This window comes from Anguilla rostrata, chromosome 5 (assembly GCF_018555375.3).
Source record: "Anguilla rostrata isolate EN2019 chromosome 5, ASM1855537v3, whole genome shotgun sequence".
Taxonomy (NCBI): domain Eukaryota; kingdom Metazoa; phylum Chordata; class Actinopteri; order Anguilliformes; family Anguillidae; genus Anguilla; species Anguilla rostrata.
Genome location: NC_057937.1, coordinates 33809467 through 33832305, shown reverse-complemented (window position 1 = coordinate 33832305; position 22839 = coordinate 33809467). Strand labels below are relative to the sequence as shown.

General features: G+C 47.5%; 1 protein-coding gene across 1 annotated transcript in view; it reads left to right on the top strand.

Annotated features, from left to right (window-relative positions):
* LOC135256145 (nuclear factor of activated T-cells, cytoplasmic 3-like) overlaps positions 1-22839 on the top strand; it is an 81521-nt gene that overhangs the window by 7318 nt on the left and 51364 nt on the right. Inside the window, exon 2 of the mRNA XM_064337988.1 lies at positions 18001-19204. Coding sequence (XP_064194058.1) covers positions 18001-19204 — 1204 coding nt within the window. The remainder of the gene's footprint in view (positions 1-18000; positions 19205-22839) is intronic.

Sequence of the window (22839 nt, the reverse complement as noted above, 5' to 3'; positions counted from 1 at the left end):
GTTGTTCGCTGTTCTCTTTTTGTGGTTATCAAATTGGTATGTAGGAGCATTGTACAGAACACACGTTTGCCCATCGACAAGTAGCCTAGAATTATTTTGCGTGTGCTTGCAGGTGCTCATTTCATCGTTTTTAATGACCTCTGAATTACGCTTACGAGCGACACCTTCGAGTCAGGCCATAACCAATGTGTGCACGCCAGTGGTTAATAGTCACTTCAGAGTGTGCATTTTGTATCATAAAAATATGCTTTGTGGAGATTAATCGTACGTGTAGCCTATCTTACGGCAAATTCAAGGGAGCAAGCTGGAAATTAGTCATCATTTGTCAAAGCTTCTTTTTCAATGCACAGTATGAAGGACTATCAAGGACTTTAAAGCGACAGAGCAATACCAATATCTTAATATTAAAAAAAAAAAATGATTGGACTATATTTCAGGACAAGAGCTAGCTTTTTCCTCAAAATAGAGAAAATGTAAGAGGCCTCCACTATAAAGCATCTTCTCAGAGGTAAAGATGCACTCCCCTACTGGCAAGGTACCATTTATGAGTTATTGTCATTTTTGTAATTATATAATGATGCCCTTGAAAGGTGTGATTAAAACTTACTTTTCCATTGCTATACCAACTTGTCTAAGTTTTGAGTTTTGATGTACAGCAATGGTTTATGCAGCTGTCAATTCTCAGTTCAAGCCTAGTAATTGGATTAGGCATATGCTGTTTTAAATAGTCATCTGTCTTTCTGTCCTCTATCCAGCCTCTGTCTCTCTCTCCCTCTCCCTAAACTGGTAGTGCTGCAGTATCATTTTAGCTAAGCAGTAACCATGGGATTCGCATAATTTTGTGTGTGGTAGTTTTGCATATCTGAAGCAAATGACTTGTCTTTGGGGGCTAGTGTAGTCACTGTTGCAGTTGGGCCTGCCAAGGCTTACGGTATGTTCAACAGGATTTCCCACTGGCCTGCTTTAATGGCACAATGAGCGTGCATTCTTGGGCGAGATGTGCAGGTTGATGTTTCAGTTCCTGTGTCAGTGTCCTGGTGTACGCTGGCCCATCTCTGCGGGTCTTCCAGGGGAAAGCTCCTGGGGATGTTCTCCTGGGGGGGGGGGCTGTCTCCCAGACGGTGGCACTGTCCCCTCGGGAGGCTCTGCCGTGGCAGAGGAGGTGCCGTCTGAGAGGGTCTCCCTGCTTCGGGTCGGAGAGGAGCAGACCGAGGCGTCTGGATTTCGAGGCCCCGCCTCTTAAACAGCGTCCAGGTTGTCAAATGTTGCCCAGGCATGCCATGTGCGCTTCAGATGGCAATGGAATTTAAGGAGAGGGGAGTTAACAGCCTCTTCCCCCGTGGTGTGAGGAGCAGAAAAAAGACGTGAACCACCCCCCACTCTCTCCCTCTCTCTCTCTCTTTCTCTGTCTGTCAGACGGCAACCGCTCTGCGTTGTCTGCAGATCAAAACGGGCTAGACAACACCTACGGTTTAATGTCCATGTTCTCAAAATTAGATTGTACATTTTTTTGAAAACAGAACTATAGATGACCAAGTCTAAGGCTGCCTCGGGCTGTCGAATAGTTTAGAAAAAGTTATGAAATACAGTTTGGAGCCGAACTCAAGGACTGTTTAGTTTATTGCTTTTTTTATAGGCATCACATTTTATGCCTTTAAAAAGTGGTGTCTAGAAACTTCCGTATCTGGACTTACGAATCATGGAAGGATTGAAATTACATCGCCGGCCTGGTGGACTATTTTGAGTTCTCCAGGAGACTGCCAGCAAGGAGACGGCGAGTCTTATAATATTGTTAAACAAGGCGTCGAGGAGCGTCTCTGAAGTGAGTCTTTGTCAGGCAGGAAGCTGTAGTGGAAGAATGCTGTGTGTCACATCACAAGGTGAGCGGACCTTTTCTCTCTCATTCCTCATTCTCTCTCTCTCTCTCTCTCTCTCTCTCTCTCATCTGGGTGATAAACTTGTAGACTAGGCAAAGCTCACAGGTCTAAAAATTGATCGAATGGCGTAGCAAATAGCATGAAGCGAATGTCTTCTGACAGCTGGTAAAACTGGTAAAAACATTTTTTTTTTTAAAAAGCAGTGCAAGTCAAGTTTGATCGGGGGTCTGTTCTATTATCTTACCTGCTCAGTTTTGAATGAAATGTTTTTTTCTACTTTTCACATCACTGAAAGGGACAGGGTTATAGCCTGCTTCAGTACTTCTGACTCCTGGGCCTGCTCTTCATTTTTAAAAAAATGTTTCTTGCTTGTTTAATTTGATCAGAAGTATAGCTGAATGTTCCACCGCCTTTGATAGTTTCGGGCTGTACACTATATTCATTTTTTTTTTCAATTCACGTGAAGACTTTTAACCTTCAGACTGTTAACAGTGACCACACTATGGGGCCTCTTTTTCCCACACTGTGGGGCCTCTTTTTTTCCTCTTTTTTTAAAGTGGTTATTTTGAAGATTTTTTTAGGTTTAAAAAATCTACCAAAAAAATATTGATAAAAAAATGTACTTTTATTTTCTTTTTGTGAAATATTAATGTGTTACTGTATATGAGTTTACTGAAAGATTGTTCGCAAAATTTGTATAATTTTAGCACACAAGTCATTCCAGTCATATTAATGCAGGATTGTTGCTGTATTGATCATCTCAGTTCAGTTTCAAGTTGAAAGATGTCTCTGTTCATGAGCAAACTCTTAGGCTCTTTTTTGTAATGTTTTGAGTGTACTATTAGCCGGGAAGCATAGGGATTGACATGGTTTGCATTAAATAATCCTGTAAACAAAACCCAAGCTTTTGGTTTTGCACGCCTTTCAGTTTTGACTGTGGGCATAAAGCCTAAATAAAACAAGTACAGTGATGTGAAGAATGCTGAAAATCTGGACAGTGCTAGAGGTAACTTGATTTTGTGATCTGATTCTGATAAGACCTGCACAAGAGTTAGCTAGCTACCTTATTACAGAGCCTTCTGTAATTTAGAGCTGAACTATCCAAAATGTACCCTTCCATATTGCTGACGTTGTGCTAATCGTACACTGTGCTTCATGCAACAAATTAACAAACATCGGGGAGATGGGTACTGCTCTCACCCATCTCGTAAATTGTGTCGCTAACATTAGCAAGGTATGATGGCTAGCTGAAGTGGCTAGCTAGCTAGTTCATGAACTCATATTTAAACTTAATGTGCGAGTCAGTTTAGTTTAATATTACTGAGCACAAAATAATGTGAATGTACATTAGAACTAACTTTTAAAAGGTATGACTTACAAGCTGCTATCTGGCTTGCCACCATGTTCCTCTTTTTACCCACTTTAACCGCAGATAATAAATCTGTGAAATCCACCCCAAGAGTTTACCATGTTGGCACTGCTTATGTTCAGCATATCAGTTTAGCACAGTTTGGTATTGCTGTAGATTAGGATTCAAAGCTTTAATAGTAAATGGTGTCTGTGAAATGATTACTTTTTAGTGGAGCAGCTGAATTTTGATGAATATTTGTGCTGTTGAAAATGCATACCTGTAGGGAAGAGAGTCTGTAAGGCAGTCAAATTCATAGATAACTATTGATGGCAGTCTTTAAATGCATGTGAAATGGGTAAAAATAAAAAATAAAAAAAACATTTTCAATGGCCCGCATTTTGGAAATGCTAATTTCTGTAAACTAGCACAACTTCTGTTATAACCATTGAGGAGATTGTGATTGAGAGTCATATTCACAAGTATTCTGTCAGTATACCTAATAACTAAAAACCATCATACCTGCTGTGTAAGACCACATCGCCTGGGATGGTGCTGCTAGGGAATGGGTGATAGGGCAACTGACGCTCTGTTGTATGAATTGAAGGGGCTGCTCATGTTGTCTAATGAGTTGAAGGGAATGCTGACGCTCTGTCTAATGAGTTGAAGGGGCTGTTGACATTACATTCCATTTATTTAGCAGACGCTTTTATCCAAAGCGAGGTTGACACTCTGTCTAATGAGTTGAAGGTGCTGCTGATGCTCTGTTGTATGAGTTGAAGGGGCTACTGATGCTCTGTTGTATGAGTTGAAGGGGCTGCTGACGCTCTGTTGTATGAGTTGAAGGGGCTGCTGATGCTGTTGTGTGAGTTGAAGGGGCTGCTGATGCTTTGTTGTATGAGTTGAAGGGGCTGCTGACGCTGTCGTATGAGTTGAAGGGGCTGCTGATTCTCTGTTGTATGAGTTGAAGGGGCTGCTGACACTCATATGAGTTGAAGGGGCTGCTGACGCTGTTGTATGAGTTGAAGGGGCTGTTGACGCTGTCGTATGAGTTGAAGGGGCTGCTGGCGCTGTCGTATGAGTTGAAGGGGCTGTTGACGCTGTTGTATGAGTTGAAGGGGCTGCTGACGCTGTCATATGAGTTGAAGGGGCTGCTGATGCCCTGTCGTATGAGTTGAAGGGGCTGCTGACGCTGTCGTATGAGTTGAAGGGGCTGCTGACGCTCTGTCGTATGAGTTGAAGGGGCTGCTGACGCTGTCATATGAGTTGAAGGGGCTGCTGATGCTGTCGTATGAGTTGAAGGGGCTGCTGACGCTGTTGTATGAGTTGAAGGGGCTGCTGACACTGTCATATGAGTTGAAGGGGCTGCTGATGCTGTCATATGAGTTGAAGGGGCTGCTGACACTGTCATATGAGTTGAAGGGGCTGCTGATGCTGTCGTATGAGTTGAAGGGGCTGCTGACGCTGTCATATGAGTTGAAGGGGCTGCTGACGCTGTCGTATGAGTTGAAGGGGCTGCTGACGCTGTCATATGAGTTGAAGGGGCTGCTGATGCTCTGTTGTATGAGTTGAAGGGGCTGCTGATGCTTTGTTGTATGAGTTGAAGGGGCTGCTGATGCTTTGTTGTATGAGTTGAAGGGGCTGCTGATGCTTTGTTGTATGAGTTGAAGGGGCTGCTGATGCTTTGTTGTATGAGTTGAAGGGGCTGCTGATGCTTTGTTGTATGAGTTGAAGGGGCTGCTGATGCTCTGTTGTATGAGTTGAAGGGGCTGCTGATGCTGTCGTATGAGTTGAAGGGGCTGCTGACGCTGTCGTATGAGTTGAAGGGGCTGCTGACGCTGTCGTATGAGTTGAAGGGGCTGCTGACGCTGTCATATGAGTTGAAGGGGCTGCTGACACTGTCATATGAGTTGAAGGGGCTGCTGACGCTGTCATATGAGTTGAAGGGGCTGCTGACGCTGTCGTATGAGTTGAAGGGGCTGCTGACGCTGTCATATGAGTTGAAGGGGCTGCTGACGCTGTCGTATGAGTTGAAGGGGCTGCTGACGCTGTCATATGAGTTGAAGGGGCTGCTGATGCTCTGTTGTATGAGTTGAAGGGGCTGCTGATGCTTTGTTGTATGAGTTGAAGGGGCTGCTGATGCTTTGTTGTATGAGTTGAAGGGGCTGCTGATGCTTTGTTGTATGAGTTGAAGGGGCTGCTGATGCTTTGTTGTATGAGTTGAAGGGGCTGCTGATGCTCTGTTGTATGAGTTGAAGGGGCTGCTGATGCTTTGTTGTATGAGTTGAAGGGGCTGCTGATGCTTTGTTGTATGAGTTGAAGGGGCTGCTGACACTGTCGTGTGAGTTGAAGGGGCTGCTGATGCTGTCGTGTGAGTTGAAGGGGCTGCTGACACTGTCGTGTGAGTTGAAGGGGCTGCTGACACTGTCGTATGAGTTGAAGGGGCTGCTGATGCTGTCGTGTGAGTTGAAGGGGCTGCTGACGCTCTGTTGTATGAGTTGAAGGGGCTGCTGATGCTGTCATATGAGTTGAAGGGGTTGCTGATGCTGTCATATGAGTTGAAGGGGTTGCTGATGCTGTCGTATGAGTTGAAGGGGCTGCTGATGCTGTTGTGTGAGTTGAAGGGGCTGCTGACACTGTCGTATGAGTTGAAGGGGCTGCTGATGCTGTCGTGTGAGTTGAAGGGGCTGCTGACGCTCTGTTGTATGAGCTGAAGGGGCTGATAAAGCTCTGTCATCTGAGTTTAAGGGGCTGCTGACGTATTATGGTAACATTTAACCCGGGCCAACCCACAGCAGCCAGACAGCTGGGATGCCCCTCTGTCCCTCAGAGAGCAAAGCATTCCTACCACAGCCACCTGTTTCCCCTCCATTCCACCCCTTTGGCCCCCAAGGGCCCTTGTCCCCATACGCTACATTTGGCTGAGATGGAGAGGCCCCAGTACTCAGAGCTAATGAGGCAAGGGTCTGTTTCCTGGCTAAAGCATGAGCAGCCATGCGTGCCATTTGTCCAGTTTAAATTTAGTGCAACTGAATCTACTGTTTTCCTCAGCGTGACTACGGTTAGGATGGGTAGCACCGCGACAGGAAATGGCCGGTCGCTCCCTGTTTTTTTTTTTTTCCAGTTTCGTTTGAAGGGGCATTTTGTTTTGGACGAATCACAAAGCTGCCGTTAGTTTTTTTTTTACTGGGGTTCTCAGCCCTGTTTTTATTTTATGAGTGGTCATATTTGAGAGAGTAGCCTACATTTTGCACCGAAATGGAAAGGTAAAATGGTGGAGTAGGCCTCGGTCTTTCTGAAGTTTTGCTGTGACTCGAGCTGTTTTTTTTTAATGGGTTTTATTGGTCCAATCAATGGAGGATGGCAGAAGGCCCTGCTATGCTTCAAGCAGGCCTTTTATAGGCTAAATGCACATCTCGCTGTGTGCTGCTGTAATAGATAGCCCAAATGGAGAGAGCCGTCTTCAGCGCTCTCTTTGCCGTGTGCGCACTCCCGTTTCCATTTTGATGCCGGGATACTTGTACATGCACGTTGATGGAACTGATTTATAGACAAGGATATGAGCTTTTCACATCTATCCTTATCAAACTGACCTTTAAGTTCGCATTAAGGGGCTTGCTAAACGCATCGGGCCTCATTCGCGAAACGCGCGTACGATCACATTTGATTGTAAACTGCGTACAACAACGTTTCGCATTCATCATTCATCATTTTTTTCTTATCTGTATTTGTTCATGGCTTGTTTCCTTATGCTAATCACATGAACAGGATCGTGCATAAAATTTACAAACAGTTAGCATTCATCAAAAGCAAAAGGTCTGCACACGTGTCATGAATCCCATATCGGTTTTTCGTTGGAACATTTTTAAGAACAAAAGTAAGAATAATTTTAAGAAAAGTTTTGTGATTCAGGCCCGTTGTGAGTAAAAGGCCCATCACCACAGCAAATTTGAAAACTGGTGCTTCCCGGTGTCTGAGTCGGTTGGCCTTTTCAAGGGGGAGAAGCCCGGGGGAGTTTTGGTGAGCAGGCGGTGGCGAAGGCAGTCGGGCCGGTCGCACCCCTTCCACTTCTCACGCTTCCCACTCGCAGCTGCGCGGCGTCCCCAGGAGGCCGCGCCGCTTCCGCGCGATTGGCCCTGCGCAGGGAAGGGCGGGGGCGGGGCGAACTGTGATTGGTGGACGGGGAGGGCGGACGACCCTGGTTGGGGAAGCCGGTCCTCTGTGACAGTTACTCGCGAGAGAGCTCGCGCAGGCTGAAACATGACAACGGGCGTCACGGACCTCATTACCACTGCAGCTCGATAGTGAATCTTAATTTGCAAAACACTTTTTTTATGTACCACTTGCTACATGCATTTTTTTATGGGCAAGATAACTGAAATGAAATTGGGGTTATGAATGAAAATAATCAAGCAGAGTGCTGACTGTCCTCGCTTGACTAATGAGGTGGTGTGGGGCTTTTGCAACCATCATAGCTGCTCCAGTGTAGTGGTCAAATATAAGGCATCCAATCAAATGTCCACAATCTGTGTACTTTTTTTATTAAAGCTGTACATGCAAATAAAATGATGCTATCCTTTTTTTTACTTGATTGCTCAGTCCTTTCTGGCCTGTCTCATCATTGTACCTCTCTTGATTGATTTTGGAGAACACAGACCAACAAGCCGCCACTGTTCGTCGGCCTATCAGGCGTGTCTCTACATATCCGTACTGCATTTCGTAGCACCGAGTGGACGCTGGCAGTATTTCAGCTTTGTTATAATGCTAACGGAGATATGGTTTATTATAAAGTGGTCTTGCCTTTCAAAACTGTAGGTTTTTTTAGTCATTATTGTGCAGTGAGGGCCTACAGTAAGACTGAATACCCACACAAGCCTAACTGTGAATCGTCAGTGGATTTCGACGTGGCACCTTAAGGTAGGGAGGAAAGGCGATGAGCTACGCTAAGCCAGTGCGCAATTATCCAAAGCGCTTTTTTGACCGGGTTTCTAGTCCAGCCAAATATCCGTAATCTCCCTCTAACGAGCCGCGGCGCTCTCTCTCCTCCCTCGGCCTCCCCCACCTGCGTCGGCAGATGCACAGGAGGCCTTGACAGATTGCTTAAATGTCACCCAGCGTGCTAGCGCAGTAACCTTGGACGTTATCTGCGATTTGAGGTTTTATTGCAGATGGCCGTCGGGACGGATTTTCTGATCTACGCACTTGGGAAAGTGGATGACCCTTGTAAAAAAAAAAAAAAATTACAGCGTGTTGTTGTCATAAACACCAGAACACAAGCAGCCTACTCTTGAGAGTCTCTCCTCAAGAGACTCTTGTTTCTATACACTGGCAAGGCAGTGTGCTTATACTACTGTTTCAAATCTGGTTGAAATAAACTGTTTCTGTTGTTAAAGGTAGCTCACAGGCTGTTAATTGCTTTGTGAAAGGCAATTACTATCCTAAAAAAATAGCTTAAAAAACATTTAAAAAACAAGCTGAGATGCCATTTCATTTCCTGTTCAAACGACAGTTCAAAATTCGAAGCCGTTTTATTAAAGTAAATCTGCGATAAAAAGCAAGCTAAAAATACTTGAAGTATAAGAATAGAAGAGATCACGTGTGAAGGGACACTGTGCAGTTTGTTCGCCCCACGCCGCCACCGCGGCGTGACGCGCTTAATTTGGATGCTTTATTTAGAAGTCAAACATATGTCGACGTTGGCTGGGGGCGACGCTTTCGCTAGCGGACGTCGGCGGGGCGGCCCGTGACGTAACCGCCTGTAAGTGCGGCGGGAGGCCCTTCCAAAAATGACGCAACGGCCGGCCTCTTTTGTCAGAGCGGGCTCGACGCGATCTCTCCCGCTTAACGAGAGACGAACCGCTGCGGATCGCGTCCGCGAGCGCTTCCTCTTCAGACGGCGCTCGAGGAAGATGGCCGCCCCCCGCTTCGGGCACGGCTAAGGTGGAGCGCCCTTGTCCGCCGTTGTTGTGATGGACGCTTCGGAGAGCGTGACGGCAAGTTTCCAGCTCTTTCTCCCATGACCGCTCCGAACTCGACCGAGGACCGGGTCTGGGGCGCTTAGCGTCAGAGACCGCTCAGAGTGGATGGCGCGCTGCCAGCAGTTCTGGAAAGTTCTGTACCAGGAATCGTTTTGAGACACCTACGGTACGGTTTCTCAAAAAACCCTTTGTGGTCAGCAAGAATAGATTTTGTATTATAGTAAACAATTACAGTGAAATCTCTGGAAAAAGGCAGCTGTTTCCAGATTTGGTGCAGGCGGCAGGGCCATGTTGAAAATACACAGCAGAAGTGCTGATCGAATGAAGGAGCGTAGAGGTGAAGAGAAGAAGAGTCATCACTACGGTTAGTGAGCTGGAAATGTAGTAGAAGTCAAATCGAAACTTTCAACTGTTGCTGCCAGCCCGTTTAATTTTTAGGATGTATTCTTTTTAAGTGTTTGAAGGGCTTTTTGACTAAATGAGATGATGCACACAACATTAAAAACAGCTGTACCTGTTGATGAAAATGCATTAATTTGTTAAGTTATCCACTAACCACTGTTGTATCTTGTAGGCTAAGTAATGTTGTGATAAAATCTAAATATAATGAGCGATATCAATGACAAAATCTGCACTTCTTCGGAATTTATGTCCACAAATGACGTCTTACTCATGACTGAAGCAAAACACAACCGTGTGAGAAACGCAGCCTTTTGGGAAGCCCACTGCAGAAAGATTGCATGTACTGGAAGGCAAACAGACCATTGTACAGACACAAGTGAAGTGCTGTGCTGCTACTACTGCACGTTTACGCGCCACCGACCCTATGAAGCGCTGCGTGGATACGGCTGTGACTAAGTGATGATTGAAAATGTGTATATGATTCACGCGAAAATCCGATTAATGCTAGAAAATGCAAAAGGGTTTAATTATTCAAGTTGATGAATCAAAAATGAAAAGGCGCCTCTATTTATTCTGAGAGCCCATGACTGGGCTGCATTGTGTCACTGCAGCCGTTCAAATTGGCAGTGAGTACGGTAGTATGGCTGCGGCAAACCGGCGGGTGTATGTAAACAAACAGAAGTGGTGATTATTTTTAACCGCTCGCGCCAGATATACCCACAGGTGTGTTGTTGAGTAAACACGAGGCCGGTAAGACCTGAATGCCGGGCGCTCTGCTCGGCGGGCGAGTGCGGCGGGCCTCGGAGAGAGCGGGGCGGGGCCGAGCCGCGCGCGGTCGCCCGCCCAAAGTTTTCCGTGCGAACGAGCGAGCGAGCGGCAGGGGCCCCGGGGCCCGCGGCACGGCCACATCCTGAGCAGGCCCCGACGCTTCCCCCACCCGCCCACGCGCCTCCCTGCGCGAGACCAGCGAGGGGAAAACACGCACCCGCGTGGCGGGGCCCGGCGACGGAAACGTGTGAAAGATGAAGCTCCGCGTTCCCTGCGTGCCGTCAGGTGGCAATGCCCGCTCGTTTATGGTACGCATGCCTGCGAAATGACGTGTGACACAGACGGTCAAAAACACGTACGCTCACATAGGGCATCTAGTTTACAGAAGCTCAGAGGATTACAGTGCACTTGAACGCACGTGCTACTGTTGCGCGCGTTGCGCATGTTATTTCAGTGGTTTCGCATATGAGATCTGTTAATTTGATGAATTTTTTATTTTTTTTTTAAACGCTGCCACTCTTTTCAGTTTGCCGTGATTTTCAACAACCTTACTATAATAATAATAATAATAATAATAATAATACATTTAATTTGTAATGCACTTTTCATTAGACATAAATCTCAAAGTGCTACAGAGTAAAAAACAGAAGCATAAAAAAATGAACCAACAGCAGAGAAGGTTAAAAGCCGCACTAAGGAAGAAGGCCATGACCGCTCAGTGACTTTAGAGGCTGAAGTTTAGCCAATAGGCTATTTATCGTTTCTGTGTCATACACTCAGCCTTAATCATTAGACATATCATTAGATCATACCGCACCCACGGTTGTGTTAAGCAATATTTTTATTGTATATAGCCTATTATAGTAGGCAATCAAAATGGGGAAATGTAGCAATAGGCAGGGCAATATTTTTTAAAATATTGTTAACCTTAAATAAACGTATTGTAGACAAAAAATCCTTACATGGAGTTTTAATTTGATGCGCAATTTTGGCTTGACTTTAAACTTACATTTTTGTGTAATTTTCGAAAGCGAATGAACGCTCAAAAATGCTCAGAATCGCTGACGCCGGTCAAGGAACATCGGTGCTGATCGGGTTTGTATCATTTATGAGGCCAACAAGGTTGAAAACTCAACCGCTTTTAAGTCACAACACCTGTCGAATTAGCTGCAGGCTGCGGAGCAAGTTTTTCCTGAAACTAACATCACTACCCATAAAGCAAAAAAACTGCTAAAGCTGAAACGTAAAAATAAAAAGTGAAACTAAACTCGTTTATTCTGTTCACGCGAATTTATTCTGTAGTCATTTTTTTTCCTTGGGTGCACTCGGATCCTCGAGCACTCGAGCCCATCCCTAGCCCGTTGGAGCCCTTCTGACTGTGAAACCTCTGGCACTTTTTTTTTCAGGGTGAGTGTGTCACGGCCTGGGTTATGGCGCCGCCGAGCCATTTCTGGCTAACGTTAGCCCCGCAAAGCCTCTTTGGGTTCTTTATTTAACCAGATCATCTCGCTATCTGATATGTGGGCACTTCAGGACGACGCTGCTGGTTAAGTCTCCTGCCAGCTGACCAGACAAGGTGCTCCAGATGAGGAATCCAGCATTATTATGCAGTCCGTCTGTAATCTGAATGTATTTGTCTTTGCGTTTACTGACTCTGTTGAAGCACAGTGTATGCTGTGGGGATGAAACATTTAGTATTTGCTTTTAGCAAAGGTTTATTATAATTTTAATTCAGCAATGCAGGACTTTCGTCCACACTAATGTATTCATTGTGTGGTCCATAGCCTGAAGCCTTGTATTAGCCCTGTGGTGGATTCAGCACTGATGCTAACTATGTTAGGCTGTTCAGTCATCTTATTCTCATGCTCATGAGGATTACCCTTATGCTCTTAGGGACTGAAAATCCTAGAAAGAGGAAAAGGTGTGGCCTGAAATCCCTCGTGCCTTGCCTGGATGTGAGAGTTTTTAAAGAGGAAGTGAGCTTCTATTCACCGTTTTCCAACTTTTCAATTCCCAGTTTTAAGAAACTTAATCAAATATAACACAGTCAAAGATGCATACCCTTTCAACATGTCTGTTAAAGTAGCTGTGAAATAATTATTAATAGATGAAATTTAATAGAATCAGAATTTAATGTTAAAGTAATAAACATTATTTAATATTATCTATAGGTGTTTGAATGTGAGTTGTACTAATATGAAGAATAATACGACTTTTGTTTCTGTCACTAATACTACTATTGCTGCTGTTACTTCCAGTACTTCTAACACTAGTGCTGTTTATAATTACACACGATTACCTAACTGTCACGTGAAAAATGTTTTTTTTTTTGTTTATCGATGGAAAAAACAGTTCAAGTTGAAAATGACTGCTTTCAGAATCATCTCCATAGGTAGTGTTTTTCCAGGTCTTGTCTAAAATAAACTGGCGGTTTGTTTGCAAGCTAACCCGTAAGCCAGTCATAGCCTTATGGGCTCTTATCTACTGTGCAACTACAACAATTACTTAACTGTGCTTGACAGACATCTGAGTTCATTCTGATTGTTAGTGGTTAGCCTAATTGATACGAATAATCCTTTGTGCGACTTGCTTCCGGCAGCTGCAGTTACAGCTCTCATTTTTGCCTACGCTATGCATGAAAGTCATCAAAGCTGTATTTATCAGGGTAGGCTACTTTATGAATGGACCATTGGCTTCTGTTTTTACTAGGATGTATTTCATTGTTTTTTTTTTCATGTAATATAATTTGCAGTAAGAAATTCAGTGTATGCCAAGCTTACCATGATAGAATGAAAGAACCTGTTTTACCTGTGATTTTTTAAACCCAAAGCAAAAGAATTATTATTTTTTTTAAATCATTTAAGTGTGTTATGTTGTTACTACAATATACTACTCCAGGTATGTTTTAGTGATTTTCATCAGGCAGGCATAAATTCATTGAAAGGGATGGAGGCATGTATGTGTAGGCATATTTTATGCATGTATGTATGCTTATTGTTTTATTTATTATTTGGTATTTTCAGATGCATGTTGTGTTCTGATGATGTTGAATGATACCTGAGTAGACGGCGTGTGTATCTTGTATCTACAGCAGAGCCTTAAACGTGACGCCCTCACCGTTTCGTAATGGCATTAATCCGCCGCATTAGAATCGGCCTGGCACGATTAGCCTCGGATTGGCCCGTAGACTCCCTGCGCGGTATATATTTGGGGATCTGACCTTGTGACCGGGCTCTCAGAGCTGTCCCCTTGACGACAGCAGGGGAGGGGGAGAGGGGAAAGAGGGGGGAAGGGGGAGGGCGGCATCTCGGCCTTCTGAGAACAGGTGGACGCGGGGTGGCTGTGACAGGGAGATTCCCCGCTCGGGTTCCCGTGCCAAGGCGGGCGGCGGGCGGCGTGGCGCTCAGGGGGCGGCCTCAGCGCTCACGGCTTTGAACCCGGAGACCCGCCGGGGAGGCGGGAGCGCCCGTCAAAGGTCTTCCGCCGACTCCCGCGAGAGAAAATGTCGAGCGTTACCACGGAGGAGCTGAGCGAGTACGGCGAGGGCTCCCTTCATTGTAAGATCGTCCTCGGCATCCCCAAATCCATTTTACAGGCCTCCGACAGTACAGTGTGTTGCATGGTGGTTACAGTCAGATAATATAAGGCATACTGGTAGGGTATTAGCTTTAGCCTGTTAACTTAAGTGAAGGCCACTTGCAAGATAATGGGAATAATTATATGGTGGTTTGGTCTGTGCTCATTGGCCGATGGGTTTGCTTGTGTCATATTTTTACTGTGGTAGCAGGACGCTCTTAGTCCACGGACAGGATGGATGCTTCTTTGAGATGCATTTTCTATTTTTACCCTCTGATTCCATGCCTAAATGAAATGTAGAATTCTTAGAGAAAAGTAGATTGTCAGCAAAAATCATTTTCTTGAGTGCTGTCACAGGTGAAACTGTCATTTTCAGTTGGGAGAGTTGGAGATTCCTGGAAAGCTCATTTTTTTAGCCCCAATGTTTTTGCTTCGTCGGTTTCTTGAGTTTAATTTAGTTTGGTGTAACATACTGGGATAGAGTTGCACTGAGTTCTGACTGAATACTGAACTGCTGACTGATTCTCTTTTGCTACCAAGGAGAAAAACATCAGCCTACTTTTCACCGTTCATTTTATTCCAATGTTATGATGGCTGTTTTTGAACCCTTTATTATGGATGCAGATTGCATCCCGATTGCAAGGATGTGAAATCCGAATGAATCCCATAGCGATAATAGGAAATTGAAGTTCATGGTTTTTTTTTATTGTCGTGTTCAGTTGCTGCTGTGACTGGCTTTGTTGCAGTTCTATTTCCTGTGACTCAGAACCTGCAGCGAGAGGACATGCATCCTGTGACACGCTGGATTCGTGTTGAGTTTCTATTAATAAAGGAGTTAGTGGAGGAATCCTGGGAACATGCAGTCCTGACGGGCAACCTACTCCTGGGGGGCGCCCCACTCCCGAGGGGTGACCCACTCCTGGGGGACAGCCCGCTTCATTTATAGGAGTGGGAGCCTGGCACTGCAAGTGACACTGAGTGGGTCCAGTTCCGTTAAAGAACCAAGGCTTCACTCAAAACCCACTCATCCACAACCCAGTCCTGGCACCGACATTGGGCTGTTCTGCACTGGTCGGACATCTCATTGATTCAACCCTAGGGTGAACTGGCAGTCGAGTGCTGCGTGACTTTGACTATTTTAGCTCAGCTTGTATGGTATTTAAATAACAGGATTCAGTCAGAGGCTCGAGAGCACGCTGAATCCTTCCCCTGCTCGTTTGAGTCACTTCCTCACTTTGTCCCCTTGCTCAGTTACTCACTTGCACACTCACTCATGCGCTCAGTCACTCACTCAGTCCCTGACTCACTCGTTCACGTACACATTCACTCACTCACTTAACATCCTCACTTATCCACTTACTCACTCGCTTGCTCATTCGCTAACTCAATTTGGTCTTTTCCAGAGGTCATGTGAGGAAAGGAGTATGCTGCCAGTACTTTTACGATTTAAACAGATGACTAAGCACAGGAGCCTTTAAAGCTACCACGCTGCCGTTATACTGCTGTTTATGTTGTATACAGTGCCGTGAAAAAGGTGTTTGCCCCTTTCCTGATTTTCTCTGTTATTACATATTTGTCATACTGAATGGTTTCTGGTCTTTAGTCGAAATGTAATATTAGACAAAAGGAAACTGAGTAAAGACAAAACATGTTCATTTAATTGATTTAATGAAAAATGTTATTGAACACCCATATCACCCTTCACCCATGTGAAAAAGTCATTTCCCCCTTCGTTACTCAGTCAACTATTTATCCATATTTAATTGATTATTATATTCAGCTTTATGAACACAGCCAGACTTGATTGCAGCCAACCCAGTTGAATCTAGACCTCACTCATATTGAACTTTACCACTAGAGTGAAGTAGGCACCACAAAGTCTCTACAAGCACACTATGCATAATTAAAGGAAACTCCAGAAGACATGAGAAAAAAGCTGTTGAAATATATCAGTCTGGAAAGGGTTACAAAGCCAATTTGGTGGCTCTGGGACTCCACCGAACCTCAGTGAGAGTCATTCTCTCCAAATGGAGAACACTTGGAACAGTGGTGAATCTTCCCAGGAGTGGCTGGCATGCCACGATTTCTCCAAGGCTGCAGCAACAACGCATCCAGGAAGTCACAAACGATCCCAGAAGAACATCTGAAGAACTGCAGTGTTCATGATCCACAATAAGAAAGAGACAGGGCAAAAATGGGATTCATTGGAGAGTAGCATGGCGGAAACTACTGCTAACCAGAAAAATCAACATTTGCAAAAAAGCACCTGGATAATCCCAGATGAGTATAAAGTGGAACTTTCTGAATGGCACAGGTCTAGTTTTGTCTGCTGTAAAGCAAATACAGCATTTCACATGCCTCTGGACCTGGAAGACTTGTCATTATTGAAGGAACCATGAATTCTGCTCTGTACCAGAAAATTCTCATGGAGAATGTCCAGTCATCTGTCAGTGAGCTGAAGCTGAAGCATAATCAGATTATGCAGCAAAACAATGATTCAAAACTAAGCAAGTCCTGAATGGCTGAAAAGAAACTAAATTGAAGTTTTGGAGTGGCCTAGTCAAAGTCCTGGCATGATCTCAATAGAAGTACTGTGGCAGGACCTGAAACAGGAAGCTCATGCTCAAAAACCTACCAATTTGTCTGAATTAAAGCAGTACTGCAAAGAAGAGTGGGCTATAATTCCTCCACAGCAATGTGAAAAGACTGATATCAAATTATGGGAAGCAGTTGATAACAGCTATTGCTGCTCAAGGTGGTGAAACCAGTTATTGTGTTTAAAGAGGAAATGACCTTTTCTCATGGGTGATATAGGTGTTTCATAACATTTTTCAGTAAACAAAGAACAATTTAAAAAAAAAAATGTGTTTTGTGTTTATTCGGGTTCCCTTTGTCTAATATCACCTTTGGTCTAAAGAGCTGAAACCATTCAGGGCGTCAGGATAAAGGGAGCGAACACACTTTCGCTGCACCGCGCTTGCACAGTCGGGTTTGCGGTGACGTTCTAACGCGGGGGGGGTGCGGAGGAGGGCTTCCTGCCCGTCCAGGGGGGCAGGGGAGGGATGCGTCTCTGCCCGTCTCTGCCCGTCTCTCCCCCGCACCGCGCGGTCGCCGACAGCGTCCTCTCCCACGGCGGGCCGGCGGGCCGGCGGCTGTTACCGCGCGGCCCCTGCTGGCGGGCCGGCCGCGTGGGCGGTATTATTAGCGAGCCGCCGCTGCAGCGCCGACAGCCGCGAGCGTGCGCGGGCGTGTGAACACGTTTTCACAAGCGCCGGAGACAGGGATCACAACTTCACTAGAGAGGTCTCTGTGTACTATTAAAATTTTTATAATAATAACAATAATAATAGTAATAATAATAATAATAATAATGACAATAATAATAATAATAATTATTATTATTATTATTTGATCAGTACTGCATTGATACATAGAGTATGTGTGCACATTATTTATTTATATTTATGTACATACAGACACGTGCATAAGTGTTTGGACAGTGACTTTTTTTTTTGGTTTGTTTTGGCTCTGTACTCCAGCAGCATTTGGATTTGAAATGAAACAAATGCATATGAGGTTTAAGTCTGGGACCTGTCAGCTTTAATTTGTGGGTATTTTTCATTCACATCAGGTGATCCCTGCAAGAATTAGCTACAGCCCGTTTTATGCACAGTCTCCCCCATTTTAGGGGAGCAAAAGTAACTGGACATTTGGCTGCTCAACTGTTTCTTGGCCGGCTGTATGTTTTTGCATCATTAGTTCATGCACAAGAAAGCTATTTAATAACAGAAATAATAACAGCAACAATAATAATGGTATGGCACGGTATATCACAAATGTTGGCGTGAATTTATATTGCATCTATGAGGTCAAATGAGTAAACTACCTCCTGCTGAATTCATATGTAGCAGTTAGCAGCAGAGGGTATTCTGAGACGTATTTTAAAATGCACACCTGTCCTCTGTCTCGTGGTTATAGAACAGCTGAAAGTGAGTGAAGCTTTTTTTAAATAATCAGCGTATTTTCTCTTCTCCTTCTCGTTTCCTCCCAGACCTCGAGCCTGACGACAACTCGTCCTTCTACATCCTCAACGTGGGCCAGCCCCAGTCCGCGGTCAACCAGCCGATCGGGATCCCCCGCTATGGCCTGCAGACCCACGCCCCCGTCGGCTCGGCGCCCTCCCGGCTGCAGGCCCACAAGGCCTACGACCCCGGGTACGAGTACGGCCCCGCGGCGGGCCACAGGGTCTTCGAGTGCCCCAGCATCCAGATCACCTCCATCTCCCCCAGCTGCCCGCAGGACATGGAGGCGGGCGAGGACGGGCTGGGGGGGGCGGCGGCGGGGCCCGAGGGGGAGTGCCAGGCCCAGGGCCAGGGCCAGGACCAGTGCCTGTCCCGGGGGCACCTGTACCTGCCCCTGGACCCGTCGTACCGGGACTCGTCCCTCAGCCCCAGCCCCTGCAGCAGCCTGTCGTCCCGGAGCTGGTTCTCGGACGCCTCGTCGTGCGAGTCCTTCTCGCAGGCGTACGACGACGTGGAGTCGGAGCTGAACGAGGCGGCGGCCCGCTTCACGCTGGGCTCCCCGCTGGCCTCGCCCGGGGAGGAGCCCTGGCTCCTGCAGCACCAGCACCAGCAGCAGCAGCAGCAGCACCAGCAGCACCAGCAGCAGCAGCAGCAGCAGCGCCACCCGCCCTTCCCCCGCCAGCTCTCCCCCAGTCGCCAGTCGCCCTGCCACTCCCCCCGCGCCAGCGTCACCGACGAGAACTGGCTGAGCCCCCGGCCGCCGTCGCAGCCGTCGTCCCGCCCCACCTCGCCCTGCGGCAAGAGGCGCCACTCCAGCGCCGACATCTGCTACCCGGGCTCCGCCTCCCCGCGCCTCTCCCCGGCCCCCACGCCGGGCCACTCCCCGCGGGGCAGCGTGACGGAGGACACCTGGGCCGGCAGCCCCTCCTCCTCCTCCGCGGCGGCGGCGGCGGCGCCCCCCCCCTTCCACTGCTGCTCGGCCGCCGAGCTGGACGTCCCCTCCAAGACCAGGAAGACGTCGCAGGACCGGCCGCCGCTCTCCGGCACGGGCGACCCGGCGGGCCTGGAGGACCCGGGCAGCGTCTCGCCCTCGCGGGAGGGCCCCCTCTCCGACGACGGCGGCGGCGGCGGGGGCCACGGCCTCAAGAAGGACGGGTCCGCCGAGCAGTTCCTCTCCGTCCCCTCGCATTTCACCTGGAACAAGCCCAAACCAGGACATACGCCGATCTTCCGGTACGTCACCAGTATTTCCACGTTGTATGTTTTACAAGCTCCCTTTTTTGACTGTACTTTAGTGTATGGCATAAAACAATCACAGTTAATACGTCAATGAAGTTCAATCGGAGATATTAATAAACCAATAAAGTTCAATCGGAGATTGACCCTTGCTCCTTTCATGCAGCCTTAACTTTGCGTGGTAAAAATGTCCTTACTATCTGTCCTTTGTTTAGACAGACAGACAGGCTGACAAATATACAGACATGCCAAAAAAAAACTGAGTACCCTCAGGGCAAAGCTATTAAATACAAGTTTTGGTCTCTGGTACCATGGGCTGCAATTTTATACACAGACAACATAAGTCATGGAAGCCCTGATGGTTATTCTAGAGCCTGTCTGGTTATTTAAGAGCACGGAATATAGAGTCAAATGTTACCAGGTCAATGGATAGTCAAGTCAGGATCAAAGCAGTGAGTCAGTGGATATTATTAGTGTAGGCCACAGTAACAGGCAGGAGGGAGAGGCAGGAGGTGTTTTTTTTTTTTTTTTAGAAGAGGGGGATTTTTTTGGAAATTGGATTTTCGCTGTCATGACAGGAGAATGGAACATGTCAGTCTTAAAACTCTTAAAACTTTTTAAAAAGTCTTTTACGGCTTCATTTTCGGCGTAACAGTTCCGAAAATCGGAATTTAATTTAGTTTTAAAGCGACACCAAACGGTAAAGCCCGGAGCGAAGAACTAAAAACGTTCGTGCGAACAGGCTGACGCGCGAGAGACGGAGAGATTCCTCGCCAGTCGATCGCGGGAGGCGCCCCGCCGGGCGAACTCGCTGAGAAAAAGGACGGTTGGAACTGGCGAAACCTCGAAGGACGTGGGCGGCGGATGGAAACGCCGCGTCGCTTTGCGGCCGCCGCCTCCCGCTGCGCTCGAACGAGGTGTGAGGACATGTGACCGCGGCGTCGCCGCGCGCTCCTTCGTTCAGCGGGCGGGGGCCGTGCTGCTGCGGCCGCGCGTTGACCTCGGGGGCCGCCTCCGCCGCCGTCGGCGTGAACTCCAGCGAACGACTCGGCGGCCGTCGGTCACGTCCGACCGCTCGCGCGCGGCGATCCTCAAGTCTCCCAGTCCTCTCGCAGACTGCGGGTGGCTGGTGCCGGAACGACACCTCCCTGCGGTTCGGCGGCTTTCGCGAAAGCCTCCGGGTTCGTGTCGTGTCGAGAGCTCCCTGTTTATCGTTTCCCGCTCGGCGGGAGGCCGTACGCACGCACTTCGACTTCCGAGGAACGGCGTTTGCGCGGGGAAGCTGCGAAGGCTCGGTGCAGAAAAACGCTGCAGCCGAAGGGCGCCTTTTGGCCTGGAAGGTTTTCGTAAATGAACGTGCGCCAGAGTGCTGCGCGTCTGTTTTTTTAAGCTAAAGCCGGCCTGATATTCCGTGGAAGTTACAGCGATGAGTGATGGGTGGCACGTGGTGGGGGGGGGGGGGGAGTAATAGGACGGAGTGTAGCACAGTGGGTAAGGAACTGGGCTTGTAACCGAAAGGTCGCAGGTTCGATTCCCGCATGAGGACACTGCCGTTGTACCCTTGAGCAAGGTACTTAACCGGAATTGCTTCAGTATATATCCAGCTGTATAAATGGATACAATGTAAAATGCTATGTAAAAAGTTGTGTAAGTCGCTCTGGATAAGAGCGTCTGCTAAATGCCTGTAATGTAATGTAATTGGGGTGTGGGGCGTGACGTTAGCCGAGCGGAGTGCAGTGAACCTGCAAAGGAAGGTCTCTGACTGCAGGGCGGCTGCGCTGCCGGGAGGGTGTTAATAATAATAATAACACACGTTTATAATACGGGGCAGGGGCGTACGCGCACTTCCTGGGCTACGTCAGTCCTGTAGCGTCGCGCACGTGGCTCTGGTCTTTTAACGCGGCGCTGTCCATCGTTTGCCGCAGAACGGCTCGGCGCTAAAGTGGAAGGGATCGCTAAAAACGGAGGGAATCTTTTTTTTTTTTGGGACGCGGTAGGGGGGTTTCGCAGATTTGCGGCGATGTTCAGCAACAGCGGCGAACAGACGAGCGTCGATTAAACTGGAATCGCCGAATCGTCGAAAGTCCTCTGAAAATGCCAGCCTCCGGGCATCCCCTTTCAGTAAAGCAGTGTTTACCGTGAACGCGGTCCAACAAAAACGAGCGCCTCGCCTAGTACGTTTCACTTTAGTGGGACTACGGTGCGCCCCAAATGGTTCCTGGAAACCTGGAAGGGGAAAAAATCGATGTCTCAATTCAGATGTCAGCTTCTATCAAAGCGCAACACTCTCGAAAACCTTAGGACGCCGTCGCACTTCTCACACACACACACACACACACACGCTGGTTCTTCTCGGGTTAGGATATTTTTAGAGGTGCCCCTTTTCTGTGAACTCGCGAAAGGTGGTTCCCCCTCCAGCGAAATTCGAACGCAATACCGCAGCGTTACGTTCGCGTTTTGGGGCGTTTCGCCGACGCCCTGCCCCGGGAGCATCGAAGCTTCGAGGAAGGTTCTAGAAATGCGGGGCTAGCTGCACCGCTGGGGAACCGTGTTAATAATACGTGCTAACGCTAGCCTAGCCTCCCTAGCCTCTGCGCTGCGCCGCCAGCCCCTATCGGGCCAGAGGGATGTTGTAGCGGGAGGAAACGTCAGCGACTCCTGCGGGTTGTCGTTTAAGACTCCATTACACTCGGCACAATAATTTATACCCGCATGTACCAGTACAGCGCATGAGGATCGATCAAAAAACGGCCCTGTCCCATGCGTTAAAATGAGTCATCCGAGCACACGCGCACGTGATGTATTTGCTAATTAAAGATCGTGACTCGTTTTGCCTCATTCTCCGCGAGCAGGTTTAGCTTTTTCACGACTACATTAGGCTTAAATAGACAACACCTGATATCATATCGAGCGCCGCGTAGCTGCGGCTGATTGTATTTATAGGCCGTATGTTGGCTGTATGCTGGTTTATTTAAAAAATACGTTTTTTTTGAGGTGCACCAAAGAGAGTGCATCAGAATGTACGGCGAAACTGCGGCCGTCGTTCAGAGTCGGGAGAGGAGGAGTGCGGCCTTTCGCTTTTCTCTCCCGAAAGCAGCTGTTCAAATACAGACGCGGCTTCGGCAAATAGAAAGGGCTTTTTGAAGAGCCACACAAAGGAGGCAGTGTGGCGGGGGGGAGCGGCGGCGCGGGCCCCTCTGAGTTCGCCCCCTTCCCCTCGGTTCGTTTATGTAACGATTCCCCCCCCCTTCTCGTGGAGAAAAATCTCCTCCTGGATGCGTTTTAAGGCCGTTTCGAAAAGCCGAAGCGGACGGATTCCGTTTCTGTGAATTCTCACCAGAGCAGACAAAGTGCAACGGCTTTTGTAGCGTCGGCCAAACGCGCTTCGGTCCGACAACGCAACCTCGTACAGTTACCGAACATGCCACGGAAATGATGTGATAGTCTGTTAAATTGCTTACAAGAAACTTTTTTTTTTTCCCTATGGTCCATTGACTTTTATTTTGTATTTTTTGCCGCTTGTGACCTTCGTTTCAGTCGCGCGCGTGAAACGCGCCAGTAAGTCGCGGCGCGAAACGTCTCCCGGTGTGATGGTCAGAGCCTCTCTCTCTCTCTCTCTCCCTCTCCTTGTC